General features: G+C 43.1%; 1 protein-coding gene across 3 annotated transcripts in view; it reads right to left on the bottom strand.

Annotated features, from left to right (window-relative positions):
• Positions 1 to 345: 345 nt before the first annotated feature.
• LOC116463356 (vesicle-associated membrane protein-associated protein B/C) overlaps positions 346 to 20,150 on the bottom strand; it is a 69,052-nt gene continuing 49,247 nt past the window's right edge. The window contains exons 3-7 of one of the 3 annotated variants that reach the window (XR_004246666.2): positions 15,504 to 15,607; positions 11,201 to 11,281; positions 9,146 to 9,322; positions 3,487 to 6,166; positions 346 to 525 (exon numbers count right to left, since the gene is read on the bottom strand). Coding sequence is in view for 2 of the 3 variants with exons in the window: in XM_032146428.2 (XP_032002319.1) it covers positions 6,008 to 6,166; positions 9,146 to 9,322; positions 11,201 to 11,281; positions 15,504 to 15,607 (521 nt within the window). In the remaining variant the exon portion in view is untranslated. Of the gene's footprint in view, positions 6,167 to 9,145; positions 9,323 to 11,200; positions 11,282 to 15,503; positions 15,608 to 20,150 lie in introns of all 3 variants that reach the window. The other 2 variants (XM_032146428.2, XM_032146429.2) reach the window with 2 other exon arrangements.

Raw genomic sequence — 20,150 nt, forward strand, 5'->3', positions numbered from 1 at the left:
CTGACCTTTGAATTCACATAAAAGATGCAATGGAAAAACATTTTAACATGGATGCTATATTAGAGGATTAACAGCTGAATTCAGTCTATTTCTTAAAAACAAAAGAAAGATGGGAATGCAGGCAGCCAGTTCAGAGAAACAGCCAGGACTTTTTTGTATGACATGGAAAAACCGGCAAGTCAACGTGTGAAACGTGCACACTAATTTCTCATCTTCTTAAACCCTAAAAAGCCCCGCAATCTTGTTAGCACTAAGCCTAGATGAAATTGTGTTAAGATATCTGATTAGTCTCCCTTAGTTGGCATTTTCCAAAAGAAAAACAAAAAGGGAACCTGTTTTATTTCAGTCAGACATGGCTTTGGGTATCAGTGAAACAAAGCTCTGACAGCAGCTCCACCTGCAGAAGGCCAGGCGCACTCCTGCGGCTCATCAGAATGCAAGCAGAAAAGCGGGCCAGCAAGCGAGCATCCGAGCATCCATCCTGCACCCACATCCATTAGCCAAGTGATTACATCTCCATCAGCCCTGGGGTGTAATAAAGCAATTGTAATCGGGCATTGTTACAGGATCAATGTTTCCTGGTTCAAAAATAAACATCAGCATTTATCTAGCAGCAGAAAGCGATTCTCCCACAGTACTGTTTTATTCAACTGACATCTTTTAATCAAAGCAATCCATATCGTGGCAACATTCCAAGGTATCAGAACTGCAAATATTTACGGCAAGTTAGGTAACAGCTACATTTTTGTTGCTACACTTTTCTTCCTTTTCTACGGATTTAACGCAGACATTTTCTAATAAATTAATTCCATTAAGAAAAAAAATCTCAAGTAATTATATTCATGAAGACAACCTCTCATCCACCTCCACCGGTTTCCCTTTTAACTATCATCCATAACTGTTTATGTGAGTTCGTGTCTTTTAAATTTTTCAAAATACTTCTGTAACGAAAATAAAAAGAATCCCCTATTGCTAAGTGTCGTAGATACAGCTAAGAACATGGCATGGAGGGAGGTCAGGGCCCCCCAGGCACAGTGGTGGGTGAGCTCGTGCAGCTCAGCTAATGTTCTAGGCTGTGGCTAACCGGATTCAGAGGCTGGAGGAAGAGGTCTGTGAAGCTGGCGGCAGACCCATTCCCACAGCCTCCCAAGCTTGCCTCTCGGCTGATGCTCCTTATCAGGGGCTTCTACTACTTGCCCCCTTCACTGATTTCCTGGAGAAACGCAGTGCTAATTCAGGGAAAGGCCCGAGACATCAGCAGCTCAGCTGTTTTCAGACCTCGGCAGGGCACTTCTCTAATACCAATTTTAATCAACTGCCCTCATTCACATTTAATTTACAAGTCATGTAAAGCCTCCATATAAAGCGTTCCCATCATCTCCTTGCTGAGACAGACTGGTAATATTCTTTCTAAAGACCCCAGTCATTCCCCAGGAGCATCGGGCAGAGATCTTCAGGCAATGAGAAAATGGAATATGCACTTTTTTCACTGTCTGGAGCGTGTTCAGTTTCCAACAGAAAAAGAAAAAGCATCTGAACTACAATCTTAATTCTACTTAGTGTGAAAATAACTGAATAAAGTATGGAGGCAGACACATAAAAGATGTACAGACAGGCAGAGTAGCTGAGACAGGAAGGCTTCATCCACTCAGTTCCCTGAAGCAGATTTTCAGAGCTGAAATGGTATCTTAGCAATGCAGGCCTTACAGAGACTGATTTAGTTCTAAAAAGTTGCCCAATTTAACCTCCTGGAGCCTTTATTTCTTCGTATGCAAACAGAGCCATCTACCCCCCAGTCACAGTTGCAAGGATTAAGTTCAATGAGCGAATATATTGGAAATACAGGTAAGGAGTGGCACTGAAACAACAGTAACTTTCTTGAAAAGGTTCCTATCAGAGCAGATCTGTCTGGGGAAAAAGGGGCCAGGGAAGGCGTTCTCCAAATCCAATTAGGCCACAGAAACTCAATTCATGTAGGGCATGCATGATCTCAGAGCTGCTCTTGGTGTTCCAGAAGAGTGGTCGTTGGCCTTATGGGATTTGTATGTCATGAACTAGAGTCATCCATCTATATACTTTGCAGGGGCCTTTCTAAATACAATTCCATTCTAGCTCATCTTTGAGAATACTCCTTCTCAACAACAGCAAACATGGCCCCAAGCGTAATTAAGAGAGGTCTCCTCAGAGTAGTAACTTTTCATAGTTCAGTTTGGTTCTTTCTCCTTCTTCAGGCCAGACAGCCGGGGGCAGGGGAAGCCACGAGAGGCCCTTCAATGAAATGCCATCTCCAGCAGGGGGAAGCAGTGGCCTCTACACCGAGAAGGTCTCAGGAGTTAAATGTTATTCAGGTGTTCAAAGTGACACTGGGAAGCCCAAGACCCCTATCTCTTGATATACGTATTTTTCAAACTACAATGAGAAATGGGCCATTCCTTTAGAGAAGGAGCTGAAAATGACAAACGACATTGTATTTTGGCATGGATTCTGAGTTTGCAAATACAAAAATTTGTGTATGCAAAAAATATAGGCATGATTGAAAACTGTCAAGCTACTGACATATGGCACATATGCCACACATGCACACATGCATGCACACACAGAGCCTGTTTTCAAATTCATCTGAAAGGCTCTTTAGCTCTGAGCGCTCACTACATTCAGTTCTATCTGACTCAACAGAGCCTGCAAACCGGGCACTGATATCTTTCGATAGCAATTCTGTTCCTGGGATTTGTTTGAAAGCGTTTAGGTTTTCACGGATCACTGGAGGTTCTTCATTTTTCCCCCTTCTGTGTTATGGAGGTATAAGCCGTCTCTCTAGCCATAAACTGGCCACTGGTAAAAATCAATTTTGATTTTATCAGTATGTATTACTGCTGGTGCCAACAGTTTAGAAGACTAGAGAAGGAAAATATGCAAACTAGGAAGAGAACAAAGTTAAAGCCAGTTCCTCACACCTACAAATAAAACAGCCTGCTGTCTTTAAGAGGTATTTTGTATCGTGCCAAGGAAGCTTAAATTATCAATTTAAAACTTCAATCAATAAAAACTTTCAGGATTCTGTCACCGCTTCCATCTCTTCTGCATTTGTGCGCACTACGGCTGGTGTTTCTGAAGCCAGGGCCGCCCTCTCTGAGGTGCCGTGGAGCCAGTAACCACAGGAGCAGACTGCAGGGCAGCCTGGCAGCAGCTCCCCCATGCACACTGCCCAGCGGCACCCTCCCCAGCCTCGCTCTTTCCATGCCAATTTCATCCCGATTATCTGACTCTTAATCTCTTGGCGCAGGGCAGGCCATTGTGACAGGCCCCATATTCACCTCCTCTTTGCCTTATTCTTTTTTTCATTATGTAATTCTAGGGAAGACACCCTAAATGTGCATGCATCTCCAAGTTCTCCAGGAGCCACGCCTGCTCCACATTCTTTCTTTTCCTGGCACATTTTTGGCTGCCAGGATGACTGAGAAAATAATCAACCTTTCCATCACTCACCTGCTTCTCTTCCTGAGGCGTTTCCTTCTGCCACTCAGTCAAAAGGCCCACAAATATGTTCACCAAGTCCTAACCTCTAGAAGGGAGAGAGACTTCAGAGGCTGATTTTTAGCTGCAACCAAAATGTCCACATCCTCTGAGAAGCTGAACACCTTCTCCTAGATGTACACAAAACTCTAAATCATGTTCAAAGGTCTAAAACAGTAGTTTCTCAGATATTCTTTTTAAGAACTGTCACAGGCCAAATCCCATGACCTGGCTGTTTTTGTGAATAAAGTTTTATCAAAACACACGGCCATATCCTTTAAAAATAAATAGAGCCCTGCTCTAGTGTAATGGGACTGTACTGTACCCCTAGGCACTGTTGGGGACCATCTAAGCACTCTCCTATCAAGGACATGAGGGCCTGGAAGCTACAGGACTTAACTGGCTGCAGCAGCTACAATTAGTAAATTTTAGTCCCCTCACGGAAAATCAGGTGGCAGAAGGCACATGCCTTACAGCTCGGTCTTTTCACTCCCTTTTATAAGTACTGGGGGCCACATGGGAAAAATCCTAGAGACGAATTCCTATTGGGGTGGCCTGTCTGCACACTCAACACAATCCATGGGACCCTGGGTAACAACTAAGTCTGCTCACCATTTCTGTTAGTACCTGGGATTCAAAGTCAACTTTTTTCATGAAGACAGGAAGTTACTTACTCAGACCAACCACTGACTTCCACTTCTCCAGTTTCAAGGCCCCTGACCCAGCTTGACAGAGCCAGGCTTAGGGGCAATGTGGCTCGACGTATGTGACTTCTAAGGACTGCCTTCCTTCTGATGAACTTGTCCTCTCAAACCTGTGCACAGTGGGACTGTGCCCAGAACGCCTGTTACTAGTCTCAATGGCATGGTTCCCTGACCTAGAAGGGAGGCTGCTTTTTATTGAAGGCCAAAGCAATGGAAGGCCAAGGGTGACCAGGTGCTCAGCTTTTTCAGCAGTTTCATTTTTCATACTGTCAGCTGAAGACAACCAAAAAAAAAAAATACACACACACACACACACACACACACACACACACACACACATATAGTTAAATCATGAAACACATATTTCTCAGTGATAGGGCTCATTTTAAAGTTAACCTTCCAATGGCAAAATAATAAAAATGATAAAATAATAACTCCTCCCATAGAGCAAATGTGACAAAATGACAAAAGAATTCTTAATTTGGGGGCTTTATTATAATTTTTCTTTTCAAGATGCTACATAGTCAAACAGACCTGGATTGGTCTTTTATGGCATAAAATTAATTCACAGTCAAACTCTCAACTAGTACTCCAGGGATTAGCTGAAGAGTTTCTCTCTTCCCCTGCTCCCCACCACCAACTGCTGGTGCCCTCGCTTCTAACCCTCTGCAGCCCGATCCATTCGTCCTGACTCCAAGCTAGGTCCCCAAGGGGAGGTCAGGCTCAGACTTGGGCCTGGGCGCTGGAAGTGTGAGTAATGGTTGAGAGGTGGTGTAAGAACAATCTAGAAGACTGACTACTCTTCATTAAAAAAGGTAACCTAGAGTTGACTGTCACTACTGCGAATTTCCCTCCCTATGACAGTTGTTATTTACTGACCCAAAAAAACACTTCCTGGCAGCTCTTCTCCAACATTCCAATAAACCCCACCTCCACATGACCAGACTCTCCAGAGACAGAGGAGCCCACAACCCTCCAGCAGCAATACCAGTTCACCCAACAGAGTTCGGCAGCACGCAGCATTAACTGTACTCTTGTGACAGTAAGAAAACATGAGATGAAATACATTAAATAAGTTAAATATGCATTAAACATCTCTGAATAACAGTTTGCCTTCACTACATGAACCAATAGAAATTTAGCTTGGTCCCTTTAAGTGAACAAAGCACTGCCATTTATTTCCAAAGCGCTGCGTCAGTCAGTCAACACACGCCTCTCACTTACGATGAGTATGTCTGATGCTGCCACAGTGCAATTCCTTTGGGCTTCTGACTCTGTTCATCAGTCCCAAGGAGCTGATGGCTTGGACAGAACCGAAGACACGGAAAGTAGCCTGGGCCGGGAGTGGGCCACGTGGGAACTACTGTGTGGAGCTGACTGCACTCCCCACCATGCTGGGCTCCAGCTCCCCAAGGGCCAGCACCAACAGGCGAGGATGGGTGTCATTTTAAGAGAGGTAATCCAGCATCATGTACCAAGGCCTACCGATGTTTAAAATGACATTTACAATATGCCACTGTGGCATTACTCATGGTTTCCCTTGTCATTAATAAAGATCATTCTCCCCCCCCCCAAGTCAGTTACTATACATTTTTAACTTTCTAAAAGATTGTTACATTATATTTGTGTGTGTGTATCTGTGTATGTGTGTGTAGGGAGGGGTAATTTAAAGGCAAGACCTGTGAGATGTCATCATACATTAATTTCTTTTTACACATGGTTATGATAAATTTAAATCCCATGATATGGTGGATCCATCAATCCAATTTACCATCCTGTGCATGCTACCTCTACAAGGCAATCTTCCCAATAATTACACCAACGATAAAGAACAAAACCACCAGAGCCAAGAGCCGGGTGCTAAGGCCTTCTTCCTTCCCAGTTGGGGCTAATGCTGAAATGGGGCTGTTGCTCTGCACTGTCTTCCTCATCCGCAGTCCATCTTCTTCCTATGGGAGCAAATGCACATTTCAAAGACAAGCCAAGGCACCAGAAAGGGGAGTCAACTGTACAGCTTAACGGGATGGGCTGTTTATGCCCAGTGTTGGATGACATGATATGGTCCAACCTCATTTTGCAAATGGAGAAACTGCAGGCTACAGAGGGGAAAGGGCTAGCCTGAAGCCACTGGGAAAACAGTCCCCTCTTTTCTTTCATACATTCCACTTGATGCTGCTAGTTATAACAGAAATCTAAACAGGGTGCTCCTTGGTTTCCCATGATTTACAGAAAAAAGCTCTTAAAAGGGTCAACTGGGCCCTTTGCACCCTCGGCCCCACCCACCTTTATAGCCATGTCTTCCAGATGCTTCTCTTCAACCCCAACCTCTCTGTCCTTCCTGCCTCTAATGAATAGCCTTCCTTGATCAAATCATCGATTTTTAAAATCACAGGCATTTCCCAAGACATGAATATATAAATAATAAGAATCTACAAAGTCAACTGGGCACGGTGACTCATGCCTGTAATCCCTGTACTTTGGGAGGCTGAGGCGGGTGGATCACCTGAGCTCAGGAGTTCAAGACCACCTTGGTCAACATGGTAAAACCTCGTCTCTACTAAAATTACAAAAATTAGCCTGGGGTGACAGAGTGAGACTCCATAAAAAAAAAAATCTAAAAGTGGGTTATCTGGAAGCTTTCAAATGCAGAGCTCTGTACATAGCTGGTACTTGATGAGTTACATCCAGACCGCTGGATCAAATGATATTTGGAATATTAAAATGTGACTGGCCTTCGTACACTCATCTCAAATATTTTCTACTTAATACACAGATTTCTCATTGAAGAAGCAACATTCTTTTTCATACATATAAAGATACTTGACCATATTCCCCACCCTCCCCTTGTCCCCAAACTACATGGATATGTAAGAAATGAAAAATTTTTTCTTCCTTCACCTCCATTGCCACAACTGCCTTGCACTTTCCTAAGAATCTGCAAGTTACTATGTAGATCTAGGATGCTATTTCCATGCTCTCAAAGCCAAGCCCACATCCCTGAAGAGGGACATACATCAAGCCATTCTATTCTGGCCCAGACTCATCTTTGCTGATAGATCTCTTGCTACTTACCTCATCTCCTCATCCTTAAACCCCACACACCAGCTGTACTTTCTTTTCTTCGTTTCCTTACATTCACTCCCATCCACCCGAGTACCTAGTAGGTCCTGGGGACCACAGGCAGATGAGTCCCATGGAGCTGACTCTCCCTGCAATTTGTCGCTATCTCTGTGGGACATTTATCATATTGGCTTGTAATCATTTCTGTCTATGTCTCTGCCTGCTATCTCATCAACAGAGAACTCCTCAAGGGCAGGGACTTTTCATGTTTGAATCCACAGTGCCAGGCACGTATTAGACCCTCAGTAAATTTGTTGGCCAGATGACAGAATAAACCAACACAAAACAAGAAGGCAGCGTTTGGCAGGATAAAGAATCTTCTAATGTTGAGATTGGTCTGATCATATTTTAAGGATATTCTGCTCATGGGGCACGGCCAGTATCACTGCACAGTGATAAACAACTGGTGGTGTCCGACTGGCTTAAAAAAAAAGAACAGCAAACTACACCATTTATTTTATTGGGTTATATAGAAGCTATTTCTACCTATTTACCACTTTGAACAGCACAGAACTCTGTTTCAGAAGAGAAATACACTCGAGGAGAAGCTTCAGGCATAGCTTAAATTTTTAGCCAAAAAGTAGTGTCAGCTTCACAATTTACTACACACTAAAGAAGTTACTGACTGAGGCAAATCAAGATCACTGCAAAGGAAGAAGATGATGCCATTTCCCAAATGCTGTCAGTTCTCCTACATCTACCTCACTGTCAGAGTAAAAGAGAAGAAAACTCATACTTTTAAAGCTGGAAGGGGCCTTAGAGGTGTTTAGCAAACAGAGGCCTAAGAGATGCTGTGACCAGCACAGATTCAGAGCTGTTTCATATTGGATGGGAGCAACTTCCACACCACCACAAGCCAAAAGAAGCACCCCCTGCCTCCTCACTTCATCACTCAGTACAACGTTCCATTGCCAATGCCAACTGCCTCGTCCACGAGCTAGAGGCTTAGGTTTTCCTTCCATAATCTCCACCTCCTATCCACTGTGAGGCACCCCACCTCCAAGCTCATCACCACATCAATAGTTTGATGAGCCACAACTGCCCAGACCTATTTAGAGTCTTCTAAAATCAGAACTATACCTGCATTAAAACAGAGTATAGGTCAGTATTCACTCTCTGAAAAAAAGATTCTCACCCAAGTGGTTTAAAAACGCATATTCAAAATAAAAACTGCTATTTTGGTCTCAACATTTATTTTCAATTTACAATAATGGAGACCTTGAGTTGTTTGGGGTTTTATTTTGTTTTTGAGACAAAGTCTAGCTTTGTCACCCAGGCTGGAGGGCAGTGGCACGATCTCAGCTCACTGCAACCTCCGCCTCCTGGGTTCAAGCGATTCTCCTGCCTCAGACTCCCAAGTGGCTGGGATTACAGGCGCCTGCCACCACACCCAACTAATTTTTTGTATTTTTTATTAGAGACGGGGTTTCACTGTGTTGGCCAGGCTGGTCTTGAACACTTGACCTTGTGATCAGCCCGCCTTGGCCTCCCAAAGTGCTGGGATTACAGGTGTGAGCCACCGCACCCAGCCAAGTTTTTTTTGTTGTTGCTGTTTTTTTTAAGGGAACAAGAGCTTAAACAGTTGAGAAATTTCTGATCAAGGGACAGTGGTTCTTAATTTAGGCAGATCCAAGACCCTTTTGAGACTCTGATGAAAGCCATGGAAATTTCTCCCTGGGAAGAAAAAAATAGCCAAATACCAAAAGCAAAAAGAAATCTATATATTCACTGGCTCATCAACTTCCCCACCCAAGAAGCTAGTGAAAATGCCCTTGTTCTCTGTAGATTACCAGAAAATAAACTATTACCTTGAACTGCTTGTTCTCCTCCCGTAGCCTCTGAACTTCACCTTGCAGCCTCTTACATTCTTCCATAACCTTCTTAACTTCGGTGTCATCCAAAGAAGAACTCAGAGACTTAGACACTATTGGTGTTTCTGTCTTTGATGCAGTTGTGGATATAATTTTATTTATTTCTACATCATGCTGTTCAAAAACAAATGAAAGCCTAAGTGTCACCGACCATGTAATAAAGGACTTTTTTATGCAAAGTAAAGTAGTTCTCAGCAAACACCAAACGTGGTAGCATTTCATCCACACTGTAAAATGTCACATTTATTTTTTAAATGGATTACTTTATCTGGTATCTTAATAATCTAAAGCAACTGGGCCCTAGAAATTATGGATAAGGGCAAATAATGAAGTTCGGCTGAGACTAATACTTCAAAGAAAGAGAAAAAGGGCTGTGTATATTGCACTATCAAATTCCTGCCATGCAAAAATTAGCATACTGTAATTGTGCAAGCTCAGGAATTATTAGCCACAAATTACTGTCACCACAAAGATGTGAACATCCCTAGGATTGCCTTGGTGGGGGTAGGAGGCTTGGGAGAGCATTAGAGGGCAAATTACTTTACCAACTTAGCATTTGGAAGCTGGGATGAAGGTGAAACAAGCTTAGTCTCTGCAGTGTTTCAATCTTGGGAAGTTACATACTCCCCTTATTTCCCCTGCCAAGATTGAGCTATGATCCCCTCTTGAGATTTACTGGGGATGAGAGCCAGTCAGTGGAGGGAGGGCATGGAAGCACGCAGCTTGTCAGGGAAAGAGTAACTGATGATCATTGACCTGGAATCTAGCTCCACCCATCATTTTCTAGATGAGAAGAGTAGGCCCTGTGAAGCAAGGCCCCAGGCTACCAAGTCAACCTATCACAGAGCTGAGGCCAGAATACTGCTTTCACAGCTTTCAAACTGACCTTCCTGTGACAGGATGTACACTGGGAAGAAAGAAAAAATGACCACTATCCACTTAAAGAAACAGGGTAATGATAGTGGTAAATGATTCAGCAGAAATAAAGTATCAGGTAGTTTTGACACAAATCAACAACATTCCCGCAGACCAACATAGATACTGTTAACACAACATTTCAGGGCACTTCTGTTTCCCAACTCCAGCTATTAACGGCTAGGGTAGTTTCACATGCTGCATGTTTTCACAGTTCTGGTGTTTTTATAAAAATTAAAATGTTTTCGACTAGGTTGAAGGGAAGTCCAAATTAGCATTTCAGATACACTCTCCTTTCTTCAACTGGTCACAAGTGAGGACCATGAAGGGTGAAAGCGCTCGCAAGCAGACAAGCCTAGAGGATGGGGCTCCTTCCTTCTCCCCGCGGGCAACACTGGAATGGGATCACTCTCAATGGGGGTTGATATTGCCCTCCAGGACACACGTGGCAATATCTGGAGACATTTTTAGTTGTCACAACTGGGAAGTACTATCAGTATCAAGAGGGCAGAAGCCAGGGATACTGCTATCAATAAAAGACCCTACAGTACACAGGGCAACCTCCACCACCAAGAATTATCTGCCCCAAATATCAACAGTGCTGAGGTTGAGAAATCATCTAAAAGCAGCCTTTGATTGAAGAGGTAGATAGGGTAAAAGGGGTAGGGAGGCTGACAGGGCACTTTGTAAAACAAGAGAACCTGAAAGCTTCCCACCCATCCATCAAGCACCATGATAAAGGGCAAATTATTCCCTCTTTCACTCTCACCCACTGTTAAACTGCAACCTATACCTTCGCCAGGCCATAGAAGCTCTTCAGGATTTATGACATCTCAACAGCCATCGGGCTGCACTTTTCAAGGGGAAACACTATTTCAATCAATTGTCTTTCCGTGAGTTTTTCAAAGGCTGATTTCATAAAGGCCCACTTATTTGTTGACTTCAGCTTATTTTTTTCTTCAGACATCAGATAAAGGAAAATAACTTGCCAACTTAAATCTTGGTTTTGCAGGAAATGGTATGCAAATAAGTATCAGCTTACAACATTCAATTATTGTTAACTATAAACATACTTACTGGTTTATCATTCTCTGCTGGCAATTCAAACACACATCTAAGTTTTGAATCCATAAGGTCTTCCGGTTTTGCCTCCTTCCACTAAAACAATTTAAATTTAATAATCAAGATATTATAAACCTGCTGGAAGAATAACTTTCTTCCTATAACTGACAATTTCAGAAAAATACTCTTAATGAGAAAGCCCTGATGTATATCAAATAAAGAACTGAAGTCTGCTGAGATTTCAGTATTTGTAACATGACAAGATTAAATACATTCACTTTCTCAAAATATTTATTACACTTCACAAACCCTGAAGTCTTGCTGCCTGACTCCTCAAAGTCAACCAATGCTCCCCATGTTGCTACTCTGTGGGAGAGGCCCACCACTGAACAAAAAGGAATCCTCTAAATAATGTCTGGATGACCAGGTAACCTTGGCTCTCCTTATAAAAATAAAACTTGTTTTAGGCTGGGGATGATGGCTTATGCCTGTAATCCCAGCACTTTGGGAGGCTGAGATGGAAGGACTGGTTGAGCCCAGCAGTTTGAAACCAGTCTGGACAACGTACGGAGATGTCATCTCTACAAAAAAATTAAAAAATTAGCTGAGCATGGAGACACATGCCTGTGGTCCCAGCTACTCAGGAGGCTGAGGAGGGAGGATCACCTGGGCCCAGGAGGTGGAGGCTGCAGAGAGCCATGATCGCACCACTGTACTCCAGCCTGGGGGACATGAGAGACTCTGTCTCAAAAATAATAAATTAAATTAAAATGAGAAAATGAAACTTATTTTAAAGGCATATCTAGAAAGGGTAAGTGCATGCTATCTGGGACTAGTTTCAGAACCACTCTGCCAACTACCAGCGGAACACATTCATTACCAAATCCCTCCTCTGTCACTGTGGCAGTGTGTGGGCTGTGCCTACCCCAAAACCCATCTCCATCCCTCCAGGCTGTAGTGAGAGCACCTTCCTAGCTAAATCCCATGTCCTAAGAGGATATGCTCCTGATTACTTCTCCTTTTGGCAGCAGAAGATGGGAATTCCAGGGTATTCTAGGATTACAGACCAGGATAGCAGCAAGGTTATGATATAGAAAAAGAAGGCACCCCCACCCTCCGTGCCTCCAACCCTTCCCAAAACCATGCAAGAGGCAGCTAGTGTAACACAGGTACCAAGAACCAAAAGTGGGAAGCAATCTATATATCTGACCCTAGGGAACTGCCACAAAAATTATGGCAGATCCACTAAACGGAATAGCATGCTGCCACTCAAATGATGCTGAAGAGCATTCAGTTAGATGGAGAAAATGTCCAGAACATTAAGTGAAGAAACCGCAAAGAATACTGAAGTCTGTTCCTCTGCACACACACATCTGTACACGTGTACCTACCACATGAGTCAAAAAAATATCAGGCAAGGATCATCACTGAATGCTAAAAGCACGAGGTGAAAGACTGCTGGCGAGCAGGATATTCACATGGTCTCAAAGTATCAGATGACTCAGAGTATCACAGATTACCTATTAACCACAGGGGCAAATGTGCTTTGTGCTATGACAGTGGAGAGAGCTGGCAGTCACCATCTTAACCAAGTGATCAAACAGCATCACCAACAGCGGGACAACCTGGTATGAAATACCAACTATGGAATATTCTTGCCAAAACACATTTAACTTGAATTTAATCATGAGGAAATAATCAAATAAATCCAGAATACAGGACATTCTGTAAGTCAACTGGCCTGGACTCTAAAAAAAAAAAAAGTTCAAAGTTTGGGCAGGGTGCAGTGGCTCACACCTGTAATCCCAGCACTTCGGGAGACAGAGGCAGGAGGATCACTTGAGCCCAGAAGTTCAAGACCAGCCTGGGCAACATAGTGAGACTCCGACTCTACAAAAAAATAAAAAATTAGCCAGCATGGTGGCATGCCTGTAGTTTTAGTTACTCGAACAGCTGAGGTGGAGGTCAAGCCATGACTGCACCACTGCACTTCAGCCTTGGTGACAAAGCAAGACTTTGTCTCAAAAAAAAAAAAAAAGAAAAGTTCAAAGTTTGAAAAACAAAAAGGTTTGGGTGTCCTCTACTAAAGGCCACTTTTGGAACAACTAGGAAATAATGAATATGGATTTATCACATAATAATACTGAATTGAAGTTAATTTTTTCAGCTATGATTAATAGTATCATGGCTATATAAGAGACTGTCCTTGCTCTGAAGCATTTAGGGGTGAAGTGTCATAAAATCTGCATCTTAAGCAAATAAGAAAGTTTGTGACAGAAAGGAAGCGAATGTGACAACATGTTAACAAATGTAAATCTAGGTAAAAGTTACATGAGTGGTCACCATGCCATTTTTTCAACTTTCTGTGTATCACAATAAAAAGAAAAACATTTGAAAATAAAGAAAAAGCAGGCTGGGGCAGTGGCTCATGCCTGTAATCCTACCACTTTGGGAGGCTGAGGTGGGCAGATCACTTGAGTCCAGGAGTTTGAGACCAGCTTGGGCAACATGGAGAAAACCTGTCTCTACAAAAAATTAGCCAGGAATGGTGGTGCACTCCTGCGGTCCCAGCTACTTGGGAGGCTGAGGTGGGAGGATCACTTGAGCCCAGGAGGTGGAGGCTGCAGTGAGTTGAGATCACTCCACTGCATTCCAGCCTGGGTGACACAGTAAAATCATGTCTCCAAAAAAAAAAAGGAAGAAAAACACAAAGCTCTCATTTCTGATTAATGATGGTTAGGCCTAGTAGAAAAGAACTATGGGTCACTTTAAATTTTTTTCATTTGTGTATTTCCAAAATTTCCCACAATGTACATTTTATTAAAAAAAATTTAAACTGTTATACTATCATACAAGGAACTAAAATGACCCTTTACTAGATATGCAGTGACTGGCCTATTACACACTCTGATAAGCAAGTGTCAGACACTGGACCGACCAGGCACTTACACAGGCACACTTCATACTCACCACCGTGTGAGCTGCATTTTTATCCCTATTTTACAAATGATGAAAACCTCAACGGAGTTAATAAAACCTGCTCCCAGCCACAACGTTAGTAAAAGGAAGAACTCAGCTCGAAAACACCCAAGCCCATGCTCTTTTCACTATGCCATGCAGCAAAAGCCAAACAGAACACACCCTTGGATCTTCCATTATTTTCTATCTGCCTTGTTTCTTTGATCACACAAATCAACATGAAGTAACACATCATGTTGCAGAAAATCAGAGAAAGTTTTCATAAGAATTGTTCTTATGAAAAGAAGACAGCCTATTATCACTGATCGCTCTAAAACTCAAACAGATCTGGCCTCCTCCTTCATTTTCTGCCTACAAGTGAAACATCAGTGGAGATGCTTTTCCAGAACTAAAACAAAAGACTATGTGGTGACATAGGGCATGGGGTGGGCTTGGCCTGAGTTGCCCTTGGTATGAAACTCAGACAGAGGAGAACTGCAGGATGGTGTGAGGAACAGAGGACTCAGGTGGGCAGATCTGCTGTGGATGACTCGGGGCTCCCCTTTGGGCTGGCCAAAACTGGAGAGCAATGCAAGTGGTATGAGGCAACCCTGTCCTGCTTTCCTGAACTGTAAGGACAAGCGCATCTGTCCCTGCTGGGGCTGTGGGTTGTACCGTAGATTTCAATTCAACTCCCAGCCCCAGAATGCCTATGGACTTATTCAAATGTATAAAAAGCTCGCTTTGGAGGGAATGTCCATTATACTCTTTTTTTTTTCCAAAACCATCACTAATATCACTTATTTCTTTTATAAAAATGAAGTCATCTTAATTTTATCAAAATTAGAGAAAAGTTAAACATATATTTAAGCAGGGGGGAAAATAAATAAGCATATTTACTAGAACAAAGCCACACACATGTATGTCTAAATGGGTGAGGACATTCAGTACTGACACTCCCACACGGCTCTTGAGTTTGTAGGGGATGAGAAGACAAGGTAAGAAACAGGCGGGACAAGGAAAAGTATCCTTTTCTGTCAGGGCAGAAAGGAGAGGCGAAAGAAGGCAATCCCTAACCATGCAAGACACCATCCACCAGTGCAAGGAGCTGCTGAAGCACACTGAGCTCAGGAAAGTCAGAAAAGAACAGCCTTCTAGAAAGTCACAAAAAATGTTAAAATTATTCCTCAAAGTTTTAGAAAAACCATAAAGGTAGTTAAAGTACAAACCTCCTTGAAAAAAAACTATTCCCTTTTAAACAATTCTGACATATTTTGAAATGCATGCACCCACAATTCCGTATCTAATTGGTTTTTTAAATTATTATTACTGAAAAAAATAAGAAGCATTCAGTACTTACTACTGCTTCCATATCTGAAGTGTCAGTTGGAGCAAACATAGACTGAACCATAAACTTGTGTTTACTTTTCTCATTGGGATCATAATCGAAAGGCTGTAACATCACTGAGAAAGAAAATATTTCATTAGGAGGGTCAGAGCTTGGTTGTCAGTGCCATTTATTATGCTAATACTTGTACTTTGGTTGTAAAGCAATTTGCCAGCATTCTCTTATGTCTTAGGATGGACGCCCCTGGTGAAGTAAGCAAGGATGACCAACATCTCCATTTTGCAGGTCACCAACCTAAGAGCCACAAAATCAGGCATGACAGAGCTGGGAATAAGGCCGAGGACCCAGTCTTCTGATTCCTAGTCCATGGATCTTTCACTACTGCAAGCCTACCATAAATCTCTGCTATAGGCCTTACAGAATTGGGAAACTGGGTAGCAACACCATCTGCCTGTTTTGCTCAAGAAAACATATCCAAATGATCTTTCCAGGAATTAAATAGAATACTCTAAGATGTTTAAGAACATTTAAGGAACTATTTTAGCTTCTCTCCAACCCATTTCTAATATAGCTAATCAAGGTAATCCTTGAAATACAATTTTGCCAATAGAATGCTACAAAATTTTTACAATCAGGACACTCACACAGCAAGGAAAACGGTATCAGCTTACACTCCCCCTTTTTTTCCCTAAGAACCTAGAGAAATCTCACACAGAGGATCCCGTGGATGAGTCACACTCACTGCATGGAGGGAGGTGCCTTCTTACCCCAAGTGGCTCCCTTCAGCCTACTTCCTAGAGTACAGCTGGGCCTACTCCTATCAAATGATGGCTGCTTTAAAATAAGTTACTTTGCTACAAGGCTTTGGCTAACCCACACATCTAGTTAAGATCCCTGAAACAACTTCACACGCAGGGAAAGCCTACTGTGGCCTTGACCACAACAGTGGGCATGGACTGAGTGTCTCCATGTGACAGAAACTAGGCTCTGTCCCTTAGGTCTACCACTATCTCATTTAATCCTTAAAAAGTAGGTACTATTGTGGAGGGAGAGGGGCTATTCTGGTGTCTACTCTTCAGATGAAAAGAATGAACACAGAGAGGTGAATTTGCCCAAGGTTACACCTTGGTGGAGTGCAGACTCAAACCCAGGCAGTTGGTGTGGGGACCTAAGCTCACAGCCACCACAAAGGACTGGTGCCTTGTCCTCTGACAGTACAAGTCTTATGCTTCTCACCAGCAGGGCTTCTACCACCCTTCTGCTGGGCCCTCATCAGCATTCTCTTGCCTTGAAACCCCAACTTAGGACTTCCCAGGTGCTTCCTCTAGAGTCACACAATCAACCACAGCCAGCAGCAGATACAAAGCAGGATAGCCCTGGTCTACAAATGAAGAATCTGGGATTCCACAAAGTGAAGTGGCTCCCTCAAAGTCACAATGTTAAGAAGTGGCAACACTGGGACAAAGAGCCAAGACTTGACTCCAAGTGCAGTCTAGCACCCCTTTCACCACACTAGTCGCTCCAACACGAGCTACATTTATATCTGGCACCCAGGCCCTATGACAAAGCTAATGAACCATTGAGAAAACAGGATAGAAATACCAACCTCCCCCATCCATCTTAGGGATGCAGTAGCACTTTTCATCATGGGAACAGAGAAAGTCCACTGAGACCTAACCATGCATTGGACTTAAATGCGCTGGTGTCCCTAGTCACCCAGACAGCTTCACTCCCACGAGACCCACCTGAGTGCCCCTGAGCTACAGGAAGCCTTGCTGGGAGACTTCTTCAGGACAAAATTAAATAACTGTCAGAGAGTAAACCTTTTATCAACATAACTCTTTCTCTGGCATCACTGAGCTGGCAAGAGCTGAACTTTCCTACAGACAGACCTGGAACATTTACCTACCTAGGCTTGACACTTAACCTCAGGGACAAATGACCAGACTGGCAGGTCAATGCTTTTTCTGACAGCCAAATTCCCAATGTGTTTTTTTTTCTGCCCCCAAGATTGCAATAAGGAAAACACACATTATAAAGAGCCAATGTCTTCACATGCTCTGTGAACCTTCCTGGACAGGGACTGTCAACCTTCTTTGGAGCTGGGACTCACTGTTAGATTAATGTTCCCTTTCTAAAATTAAAGTGAATTCAGTTTTAAGAATTTCAGGTCTTGCTTGGCTGTGACAAAATCATGCTCTGGTATTTTTCAGTTTAGGAAAGAAGAGAACTTTGACCTGAACTACTCTTAGATTTTTGGCAGGGCACAGATGTAGTAGTAAACACTGTCTCATCCTTGAGCCTCTGTTCTCCCAGCTGTGAACAGCTATTGCACCACTCAAGTCTACCACTCTGGAGAGCTCTGAGGAGGAACAAGGTTTATTTGTAAAGAGCCCTGATGCTCACATGACAGCAATCCAAGGAAAATGCTAATTTTTAGAGAAGCTATTTAGATGAAATACAAAAACCAATGGGTCCAGGGAACAGAACACACCCCCAAAAACAGCCCCAGGAAGCGCTGCCTGCCCCTTCCCATTCATCACCTTCCTACAGGCAGTGGCAGTAAAAAAGTACAGCCAAGAGCACTGTGTCCAGAGCTCTGCCTGGGTTCTAAGAATGCCCCAAGGGAAAACAGGTCCTTCCTTTCCATTTCTCCACCATCCCTCAGCTTCTTCATCCCCAATACTTCCATGATGGCCCAAGAAGGAAAGAAAGGAAAAGAACCTTTACTCATGCCTCCTGTGTAATAGGTACCATAGAAGGCAAATTCGCCTTAGTGCTCCCATTTACTACTCACAACAATCCCATTAAAGCAGCACATGTCTCCTTTTTCAAGATAAAAAGATAAGGGCTGCCAGGCATGGTGGCTCACAACTGTAACACCAGCACTTTGGGAGGTCAAGGCGGGAGGATCACTTGAGTTCAAGACCAACCTGGGCGACAAAGCAAGACCCCATCTCTACCACAAAAAAATTAGCTGGGCATGGTAGCCTATAGTCCCAGCTACTTGAGAGGCTGAGATTGAGGTAGAAGGACTGCTTGGGCCTGGGAGATGGAGGCTGCAGACAGCTATGATAGCACCACTGAACTCCAGCCTGGGTGACAGAGCAAGACCTAGTCTCTTAAAAAAAAAAAAAAGAAAAAACAAAAACAAAAACAAACAAACAAAAAAAAACACAAACAAGATAAAGGCTCAGAAAGGTGCTAAGTGGGCTCACCTGGGTCCCATGGCCAGCATATTAAACAAGAGTGCCAGGGCTCAAACCTGGCTTTGACTCTAGAGAAAAACAATTTACAGTAGTTATTGCCAATGATAAAATACAGGCTTTTACGTAAAAATTATAATTGTGGAATACTTTTATCTGCCAACCAGGGCTTCATGGTTTTACAAATACTTACAGACTTTTCCAATGAGATCATCAGGAAAGAAATGAATGTGATTTTTTTTGCGAGTGTACGATGCAATATGCCATCATTTGGAAGCTCTGCAACACTCAGCAAATGGTTTCCAAACAATCCATGCATGATATCACAAAATCCATTCAAAGTACAACAGACACTGATGTGTTTTAGTGAAACAATGTTCAAAAAGTCACAGACATGCCTTCAGATTCCACATCATATTAATAACCTTGAAGAAAGTAACACTTGTCAAGTTTTGATGTAGTATCAAAAAATGTTCAGATTTATCTGAAAAAGCAATTAAACATAGTCTTCCCTTTTCCAACTACATATCTGTGGTGACAGCAGTTTTTCTTCATATGCATTCACCAAAAGAACACATCCTAACAGACTAAATGCAGAAGCAGATATGAGCATCCAGCCTGTCTTCTATTGAAACAGACACTAAAGAAATGTGCGGCAGGGCGTAGTGGCTCACGCCTGTAATCCCAGCACTTTGGGAGGCCGAGGCCAGTGGATCATCTGAGGTCAAGAGTTCCAGACCAGCCTCGCCAACATGGTGAAACCCTTTCTTTACTAAAAATACAAAAATTATCTGGATGTGGTGGTGCATGCCTATAATCCCAGCTACTCAGGGAGGCTGAGGCAGGAGAATCGCTTAAACCTGGGAGGTGGAGATTTCAGTGAGCCAAGACTGCACCACTGCACTCCAGCCTGGGCGACAGAGTGAGACTCTGTCTCAAAACAAAAAAAAAAAGAAAAATGAAATTTGCAGGCCAGGCACAGTGGCTCACGGCTGTAATCCCAGCACTCTGGGAGGCCAAGGCGGGTGGATCACCTGAAGCCAGGAGTTTGAGACCAGCCTGGCCAAGAGGCAAAACCTGTCTCTACTGAGAATACAAAAATTAGCCAGGCACGGTGGCGGGCACCTGTAATCCCAGCTATTCGGGAGGCTGAGGCATGAGAATCACCTGAACCTGGGAGGATGGAGTCTCACTCTGTCCCTCATGCTGGAGTGCAGTGGCAAGATCGTGCCACTGCATTACAGCCTGAGCGACAGAGACTCCAACTCAAAAAAAAAAAAAAAAGAAAAATTGGCAAAAAATGAAAAAATGTCAAGTATCAGTCTTGATTTTTTTGAAAAGTTATTTTTCATTAAAAACGTTACTCTGTTAACATGTAATTATGTTATTCTTAAATAATTATAAGAATTTTCAGCTTCCTTCCTTCTTCCCTCCCTCCCTCCCTCCCTCTCTC

The sequence above is a fragment of the Hylobates moloch genome, unplaced genomic scaffold, assembly GCF_009828535.3.
Source record: "Hylobates moloch isolate HMO894 unplaced genomic scaffold, HMol_V3 SCAFFOLD_34, whole genome shotgun sequence".
Classification (NCBI taxonomy): Eukaryota; Metazoa; Chordata; class Mammalia; order Primates; family Hylobatidae; genus Hylobates; species Hylobates moloch.